This window comes from Corvus kubaryi, unplaced genomic scaffold (assembly GCF_017639235.1).
Source record: "Corvus kubaryi isolate FWS band 111438036 unplaced genomic scaffold, C.kubaryi_AGA036_p1.0 138, whole genome shotgun sequence".
NCBI classification, from domain to species: domain Eukaryota; kingdom Metazoa; phylum Chordata; class Aves; order Passeriformes; family Corvidae; genus Corvus; species Corvus kubaryi.
Genome location: NW_024580672.1, coordinates 20,812,139 through 20,821,549, shown reverse-complemented (window position 1 = coordinate 20,821,549; position 9,411 = coordinate 20,812,139). Strand labels below are relative to the sequence as shown.

Below are 9,411 nucleotides of genomic sequence, written 5' to 3'. Positions count from 1 at the left end.
TTCGATAAAAGCTAAGCTGTGATGGCCTCAGCAATCAAGTAATGCCTAAATAGTGCCCATGGGATTTTTAGTATCTATTCTTTTCCTTGTAGATGATATTCCTCAATCTCTAAACCACAAGAAGCAGTACAGTTCATGACTGGTCAGAGAGTACAAATGCTGACTGCCTCTTAAATTACATCTATATCTATCTATAGCCACATATATCTTTTTATATATATACACACACACACACATACACATACATATAGATCATGGAATCACAGAATGGTTTGGGCTGGAAGGGACCTTGAAGATCATCCAGTGCCATCCCCTGCCACAGGCAGGGACAGCTTCCACTGTCCCAGGCTGCTCCAAGCCCTGTCCAACCTGGCCTTGGGCACTTCCAGGGATCCAGGGGCAGCCACAGCTGCTCTGGGCACCCTGTGCCCAGGTCTCAGCACCCTCACAGGGAACAGTTTCTTCCTAATACCTAATCTATACCTATTCTCTGTCAGTTTGAAGCCAAAAAGGACACAAGTGTCATCTTCTTTACAGTCTGTCAAGGCCAAGGAGGCAAAGTTTTGGTTTGTGCTACACTGGCCAAGTGTGCTGACAGTTACGGAGTTGGGATGTTTCCAAGTCAGCGCTCAAACTCAAAAGCAAAGAAACCCATTAAGACGCAGTCAGGTCTTCTGTAAATACTGGTTGTGTGTTCAATTAAGATGTGTGTATGTGTAAAACCATTTTCAAAAGAGAAGGAAGTTGCATCTTAAAAATTCTGTCCCTAACGTCCTTGGGGTTTTCCTCAAAAACAACTCTCTGCATGCATTCCTATTCAGGCTGTAAAGTGTCACTGAAGTGATTGTGCGGAACTGATTTGTTTTTAACATTCAATGCTTTTATGAGCTGTTATTTCCCCCTTCCCGGCAGCACATGGGCAAGAGCAGCGTTGCCCAGAGTTGCTTTTGGTTGTGTGGATCTCACTGAAACACCAGGGAGGCTCTGAGGTCACAGGGGAGGATTCTACACATGCCCCAGTGTGTGAGCAGGTCACCAAGGAGCCGCGGTGGCCCTGGCAGAGTGTCCAGGGGTGGCAGTGACACCGAGCCATGTCTGAGGAGGGGTGCGAGCAGGCCGGCAAGCGGCGCCCTGGTGACTGGGTAAGGGTCAGGCAGGAGTCCCCGTGTCCCCCACAGGCCTTCTTTATCCTTAAACTCTCAAAGAAGCACTAAGGGTGACTTTGTCCTTAAACCAGAAATGAATCTTCCCATTCCTGAGCTGTGTAAGGGAACGGTGTCCTAGGTATTCAGAGGAAGTGTGCAAAAGTCCTGGCTTGCTAACTAAGCCTGGCTGGATTTTTTTTTTCCAGTTTTCCAGCAATGCTGGAGGTCTCTTATTTGATAGTTAGCCCTGGCTGATTTTCCTTCTCTTCTGGAGGACTCCAGCCAAGGTTTGCCTTGGTCTTCGCCTCCAGGAGAACACTGTGATCCCATCGGAAGTGCTAGGCTGGGATGTCTTGGCATCCCAGGGCACTGTGACACTCCTGGCACAGGCTGTTCCTCACTCTCTGAACTCTTTGGCTTTGATGTTTGGTTAAGCTGTTCCTGAAAATTTTGTGTTTTCAAACCTGTACAACAGTAGGAGTAGCATGGGGGGGGGGGGGGAGGAAGGTCGTTGTTTTCCTTGGTGGTTATTGCTATATAAACAGTTTCCAGAAAGTTCCTGGGTATTCTTGTCTTGAAGGTTCCTAAAATTCTTGTCTGGTTAATTTTATCTACGTTCGAAGGTCTTTATTAGGGTTTAGCTTTGTGTGTGGGAGGCTCCTCATTTTTCCAGACGCCACTAGGTGCTGCTGCAATCCAAGTAATAAAAGATAAATGGGCAAATACCATTTTGCCCACATTTCTGATCATATTTATTTGTGGGGTTGTTTTTGTTTGGTTTGGTTTTTTAGTTGGATTTTATTTTAAAGGGTCATAATCTTCATTATTTTCTAGTTTGCTCACGCTGGAGATGGCCAGGGCGAGCTGGAATCAACAACAAGCGCTTCACTTAAACACGTCCTGAACTCGGCAGCCGCTCTGGGAACGGAATTTAGAATGCCGCTGGAATACAAAGCTCGGGAGCAGGTGAGTCAGTTCCTGTGGCAACACAGCCGATTTTCGGAGCTCTTTTGCAAGTTGTCACTCGCGAAGTTGTAAGTAAGAACAGCACTCAGGGTCGTTGGCGGAGCAGTCACAGCGGGCTGGCAGACTTTGTGCCTCAGGGGATGGAGTGATTGCTGCCTGTGCTGCGGAGGAAACATATTTCCCTGTTACTCACTTATCATTTTGGTTGCTCAAAGTCTTGCTGTATTATTGCTGATTTTCCCTTTTATTATTGAGACACCGAATACACTGTGATCAATCTCAGCCCACAGACTGTGTGTAAAGCCCTGTAAGGACGTTTAATGGAAATTTGATCCGCTGTAGGAAATTCAGTATATTCACACAAAGGGTTATTCTTTTGATCATTAAAAAGTTAGAAGCTTCTCATTTGAAGCATTTTTAAGGCTTGCTTTAAAATGAGATTTGTGAAAAATTTTAGGATGAAAAGAAATACATTATTTTTTAAAATCACAAGTATTTAAAATGTTGCAGTGTTGTAAGCACGTTTTCATGTCCTTATTTTATCATCACACTGAGCTTTGCTTTACCCACCCACTTTGTGCACAGAACGTTTTCTATTTCCATTTCCTATAAGCACAGCAATTACAGTGGGTTCATTTCGCAGGTTTTGCTATAATGAAGCGCAGAAATGGACTTGGAAGGAATATTTAAAAGGGAAGCTTGGGGCTACTGAAAAGGAGAATATATTGTAACATGAGTATACACTGTGTTAATATTACATCTACCTTTCTGTGGAACATCTGGCCTTAGCCACTGCCTGAAAAGGAGAACCAGGGTGGAGGGACCTTTTATCAACACCAGTGTGACTGTTCACCTGGTGTTTCATGCCTTGTCTTTACCAGCCCTCCACTTTTAAATAGAATTAGGGAAATTCTTCTCTGTCATAAATTAAGAATTCATCTGAGATCAGTGACGAGAGCATGAAGATACACTAAAGGCTAAAATGGAACAATCTGAGGAAGTTTGTTTAGGCACTGGTAATAAACACTATTCCTGAAATGTTGAGATTGACTTTTAATTGCAGTAGTATAATTTAGTAAGAAATTTTATACGCTCAGAAGGTGCTTATTTTCAAACACATGTATGAGCCCATTGAACTACAGTCTGGTTGAATCTGTATGAGACAAGTGAACATGTGAACATACCTAAAAAAAGGTAGAGAATCTGCCTAGTAAACCAAATATCCTGAGATCTGACCCTGCAGCTGACCCCATGCAGGCAGATTTTGTGTCTGGTGAATCTTCTTGCTGGATCAGGTCTCCAGTTGCATTTATCTTTAGAACTGATTCAGATTCCCCTCCTCTTGAAACACCTCTTTTAGACTGTGTTACATTAAAACTTGCTTTTTTTGTTTGGGGAGGAATATCATAATTGGAATATTGCAATGATATATAACAAGCATTTAAAAAGCCAAATATGTTCATTATTTCTAAAAGAGCTTTTTTGTTGTCCCTTTTTTCTTCTGAAACTCTAGTTTCATTTAGAGACTGGATGAACATCATGTTAAAGAATGAGATTATAAATTAGTTAAGCAATTAATACCTCCTCCACTTCCCCTGCAACAAGCAGTGTCCATGACATTCAGTTCATAAATCACAGACTAATTCAGTTTTGAGGTCCCTTTTGTAGTTTATTTTAATTAGCTTTAGGCCTACTACTTAATCAAGCAAGGCAATCCTGACATATATCCAGCATTTTGCTGCAGACAGAATGTATCATTTCTTATTTGAAAATTCCCACTTTTATATTAATCATGTATATATTCAGCAAATCCTCCTGATGATTTTATTAAAAAAAAATACAAAGTCCACATTACCTCTAGAAAATAATGTGCAGTTGAATATTTAACAGAGGAATATGTGTTCTGTGCTAGAACAAAGGCAGCTGTAATTTCAGACTATAAGAACTAAGACTAATAGACTCCAAACAAGGTATAAGAAAATTCATAATTTTTTGCTGTCATTTCTTTTCTTTCAGAAAGCAGGAAACAACCATTTCCCATTCTCTTCTCATGACAACAGACACGACATATGCAATGCAGCAGAGTATTTTGACTTGGTAAGTACCCAGTACTGAGACAAATCAAGCAAGTTCAGATCTGTTGGTCTGCCAGAGATTAAATACAGCATCTTTTCAGTCTCCTGTAAAAAAAAGAAAGAATAAATGCTAAGATTTGTGAGAAGACAAAAATGTAAATAGCACAGAAAAATACACTTTTTATTGTATAGGAGTGGGACTTCTCTGGGACTGTCATGGGTGTGCAGCAGCTTACACAGTCACTGAGAGTGGCACAGTTCAAAGGGAAGAAAAAAGCCATGATTTGTGTCTCTGGCAGGCATTTTATTCCTGTTTTGGTTTTGTTCCCAGTTACATGCCCTGTTAGTCTGCTAGAAGTGATTGGCCTTGCAATGAATTTTTGTAGAGATCTCAGCCACTTGTAATTCACAGTCCCAAATATTTTGTTCAGACTCATCTTTATCACAAATTTAACCAAAGGACCTTAAGATACCCACAGTATATCTCAAGAATGCATTCTCTTCCAATCCACATCTCTTTACAATACTCCTGTTTAAATGTATGCTGCAGAAGCCACAACTTTGACTAGAATTTAAATTGTTTTGGGCTTTTCTGTATGGGCAACAGTTTCATGTTCTTCCACTTGCCTTAGATTGTTGATATCATTCCAGGCAGCAAAAGAAATAGTGCAGTTCCCAGGATAATGAGTAAAGCAGTGAGTTGTGATATAGGGAGTTTGTCTGACTTTGGGCTCTGTCAGGCCTAGACTTTTTGGAATTCATTATTCACTGAGTAACCTCCATTTCTGTGCACTTTGTGCAGTGTCTCATAGTTTTAGAGATACTGATCAACCATAATTCCAGATAAATTTCCTGCAGGCTGTGGAGTGTGAAAATCAGGCTCTGTCTCTTTGTGTTTTGACACACAAGGGATAGCATTGAAGATTCAGATTTCATGGTCTGTCTCAGTTTCTTTATTGCAGTCCAAACCTAGAATTATTAACCTATTTCTCTGGGTGCCTCTGAAGATTAATTTAGCGAAGTGTAGCTAAATAGCCTTGAGTAGATGGTGTGCTACAGAAATGCAAAGTAAAAGTGGTTTATTAGCACTGAGAGGTGGAAGGTCAGCAGATTTTCCATTATATATGCAACCAAAAATGTTCATACAGGCAAGTCTGACAATATTATTTTTAACTTGCTAAAGATCGACCATGAGTTCTTGAAATCACTGTGGTAACAGCTTCGTTCACTTCCCAGTGGGGTAGTGACTGTTACAAGATTCATCTGTGAAGCTGTGACTGGAAGTCATATGTTTGCATGAATTTTTCTTTCCTTTTTTTTTCCTAGGGCATGGGCCTGAGGAAGTTGGATCCAGAGAAACAGAGACACACCTCCCATAACTTCTTTGAGTGGGCTCATGCACCAGACCAGAGCAACAGCAACAGCTTCTTAACCGTTTACCAGACCTCATTTGTGGCAGATCCGACCCCTGGAAACAACGAGGGCCGGGGTTGTAGGCGCTACCCGAAACACCACACCCAAAACCAGTGCAGCAACAAACCTGCTCCCGAAGATGAAAAAGCCGTGCAGCCATACAAGTCATCTTAATTAGCAAAACACCTCTGGAGCACTGACCTAGCAAACCTGAACTGTTCACTACTCAAACCAATGGTGAAGGAATAAACATTGGTGTAAAGCGCACGTGGCAGTACAGTTGAGAGTTCATTGTGATCAACAGCCTTACATTACTCTGAAAACATACAGTACTATAAAAACTTTAAAGAAGAGGAGCATTATAAAGAAAAGCAAGATTGTGCATATTTTTAGACATATCTCTATTAAGAGAACAGAGATAGGGATTGTGCTTGGGTCATCTGATTCTGGTTGACCCCCATCTTGATACCTAAGCTTCTTCAGCTTCTGAATCAGTGGCAGGGCTGTACCTCAGGCAGCTGACAGCACCTGTATTGACACAGGAGCGTAATGGAACTGGATCCTCGAGGGATTACCACAGCAGGGAGCCAAACCCGTGTGTGTTCAGGTAAGAGAGAAACATTTCTGAAAGGTTTCATGGCTGAGGAGGCAGGTGACCAGCCATTAGAGAAAGTAGGTAAAAAAAGAAGCTATGCATTAGATTGCTGTGCAAAATAAGTGTCCTGTTTGGTTCTAGCACAGCAGTTGTAGAAGTGAGAAAAGAAAGAGTGTTGTGAACAACATTGGTGCACCCACAAATTCGATTCATGGCTGTAAAAAGCTTGACCTGAAGTGTTGCATGGAGGTTTGAGTTTGGGGTGGACTGGATCTTCAAATAATTCATGATTTTATACTTATATGTCCCCAGGGAAGATAATTCAAACCCAGTCCTCCAAGCACTCTGCTCCCAGAATATTCACTGACGTTAGGATATGGCAGGCAGTAGAGTCAGACCTCCAGATGATGTGTTTTCCTCTTCTGGATCATTTCCATTAGTATCAATAAAAATAATAAGCCAAACTGTGTGTCTTAAAATATCCTACAAATAAGCTTGTTGCTATGTAAAATAATGTTGACTAAAAAAAAAATAAATCATAAGTTTATGAGATAATTTCCTTTATTTACAAGATAAATGGGAAAATAAACCCTTGACCCTTAGAATTCCCTGCATTGTAAGAGCTTCCTTGAACATGAGCTCAGTTAAGAAATGACGTTTCTGCCTTTCAGTGAAGAGATACATCCTTTGGTGTCAGCATGCAGTGGCTGATGGCCTTTTTGTGTGCCATCAAAGTAGATGGGATTGGACTGCCCGAACATGTAGCAATTTTATTAGCACATGTTGAAATAATAAACTAATTTTTTAAATGAAGTTGCCCCTGTTAGAGTTCTTGGGGTGCTGCACAATACATCAAAATCCAAAACATCAATGAACAATGTAAAACCAAATAAAAAGCCAAGCAACATAGTGCTATTAAAATGAATTGCTTTTTCTCAAAGTAAAGACAGCCTCCCTGACAGCTCCAGAGTCAGAATTTCCAGAGCTTTAGCCAACAATTTCATCCCCAAACTGATTCAGAACTGAAGTGTGTGCCAATCACATGGTGAATGAAGTGCCCCATGCTGTTTGGCAAACTCCAAAAGGCAATCTTGGACCTCCATCAGAAGGAAGGAACACATTCTTGCTCCATTAGTAATGTTTATCTGTGGTTTAGCGTTACAACTGGATGTGGTGAAATAAATTACTGTAGTTTGTTATGCCTTAAAACACCGACAGAAACATTCCAGATTTCTTTATTTTCACCTCTTTTTCTTTTTTTTCTTCTCATTTTCGTTAAAACGTGATTAAAAAAAAGAAAAAAGTACCTTTGGGTTAATACATATTTCCAACTATATTGTAATAAAGATTCCAGAGGAGAAACTGAAGAGATCATGAAACCCTTATAAACTGAAATACAGTGTGCTGGGTTGAATAAAACAGGTGATTCTGACAGATCTCATGCTCTGCCAGTGTTTCTTGGGTAAATAACAGGAGACATGATACACTGAATTTGGAAATGAGTAATGAATTCCCCAGATAAATTTGTGTACTTGGCTAGAAACCATCAGTTTGTTTAATCTTGTGATGATAATGTCTCTGAGAAGAAGGTCCTATTGAGTTAAAACTTTTTTGAACATGGATTTTTTTGCTTCTTGGGGAATGGAAGAGACAAAAGTAAGGCTGGTAACTCCCCTAAAATTTTCTAGTCAGTGCAGGAAAGTGCTCCTGGCTAGGAGTTCATTGGGATCAGATGGGTGTAGGTAGGCTCAGCAGAGTGAGCGTACTGTGGGTTAAATCAGCCTAAGTGTTCTTAGTGGTGTTGATAAGGATGGACTTTTTTTGTGCCTTGTTTTATTAAAAAAACCCAAACACCCTCTTTACAGAAACAACAGACTTCCCCCTATAATCCTTACCAAGGAGTATTGTTGCCCTCTTTTTCTCCTGAGCCTGCATCAATGTAGGGACTGTCTATACAGCACTCTTAGGAAATCTTTTTTGTGTTAATTTAAAAGTGTTTTCAGTGTGTTACTTAAATTCACAGAACTCAAAATCAAACAAAAAAAGTTAAACCAGAGGGCTGAACAGGCTCCCCAGGGAATGGTCCTGGCCCCAAGGCTGCCAGAGCTGCAGGAGCATTTGGACAATGCTCCCAGGGATGCACAGGGCAGGATTGTTGGGGTGTCTGTGTAGGGCCAGGGGTTGGACTGATGATCCCTGTGGATCCCTCCCAGCTCAGGATAATCTGTGATTCCGTGATTAATAGAGCTGAGCTGAAGAGTAGCAACTTAGCCACTGAAGTTTCCATGCCCTGGCTGAAGCCAGCTTGGCTCTCAGGTGGCTGGTGGAGCTGTACTGGGTACTGGGTAACAGTCTTGTGCCTGTGTCTGCAGTGTTACACCCACTTGTTTACAGTGTGCTTGGGGTTTTTTCCTTCTTTCTGCCCTGCTTGCTGATAACAAGATGTGAGGACATGGTCTCCACCTCCACCAAAGCTGCTGTCGCTCAGCCCATGATGCCCCTGGTAAGCTGGATGTCACCTCTTGTGGCTGTGTCATTTATGAAGTGTTGTGACCAATGAAATGCTGTTTACAGTCATTAGAGACCCTGATGTTGTATGAGTACTGCTGCTTGTGGAGCTGGTAATTCAGTGGGGATGCAGCAGTTTGACTTCCAAGTCATCTGCTGTTAATCTGATCACTGTGTTCATAATGTAATCACTCCATGTAGCTGAAATGTTGTTCCTTAGCTTGTACTCTCAAGGTTAGAGTGAAGTAACTTGATGCGGATGTGGCACTGGAGATGAGACCTTTTCCTTCCCTGTGCCGCAGTTACACAGTGGCAGCTGTGTCCCAGCTCTGTCTAAACCCAAAGTTGATGCTCATTTATTTACAGTGCTATAATTCATGTGTGGATAATATTAAGTTTCTTTAAATGCTCTTATCCTGGTTTAATGTTTCCCCAACTGAGGAAAATGTTGGTGTAACTGTGGTGGTGCTGAACCAAGGGTACAGGCCTGTATCTAATGGAAATGTCTGTGTTGATACACTGACCATGCTGAATGAAGTTTCTGAAATTAAGTAGAAACTTCAGATTAAGCATCTCTATCTTTAAGTTATAGTACACAAACATTATTATTATTATTATTATTATTATTTTCCTTAAGACTTCCCTGCTGCTGCTACATTGTCTAATGAGCAGTAGATGGCAAGGACAGAGACCCATTCCACTCCGGAGT

At 41.2% G+C, this 9,411-nt stretch overlaps 1 protein-coding gene across 2 annotated transcripts; it reads left to right on the top strand.

The window, feature by feature from the left end:
- Positions 1–1,024: 1,024 nt before the first annotated feature.
- On the top strand, positions 1,025–8,697 carry TEX36 (testis expressed 36). Of its 2 annotated transcripts, XR_006014575.1 has the most exons (5): positions 1,025–1,142; positions 1,980–2,111; positions 4,128–4,208; positions 5,513–6,206; positions 8,637–8,697. XR_006014575.1 is itself a non-coding variant. In XM_042019564.1 (4 exons), exons 1-4 carry the CDS (start codon positions 1,092–1,094, stop codon positions 5,771–5,773), a joined length of 525 nt encoding a protein of 174 aa, XP_041875498.1. In that variant the 5' UTR covers positions 1,025–1,091; the 3' UTR covers positions 5,774–7,628. The 2 variants fall into 2 exon arrangements, 1 of the variants encoding a protein (XP_041875498.1); XM_042019564.1 differs by lacking the exon at positions 8,637–8,697 and having other exon boundaries at positions 5,513–7,628.
- Positions 8,698–9,411: the final 714 nt, after the last annotated feature.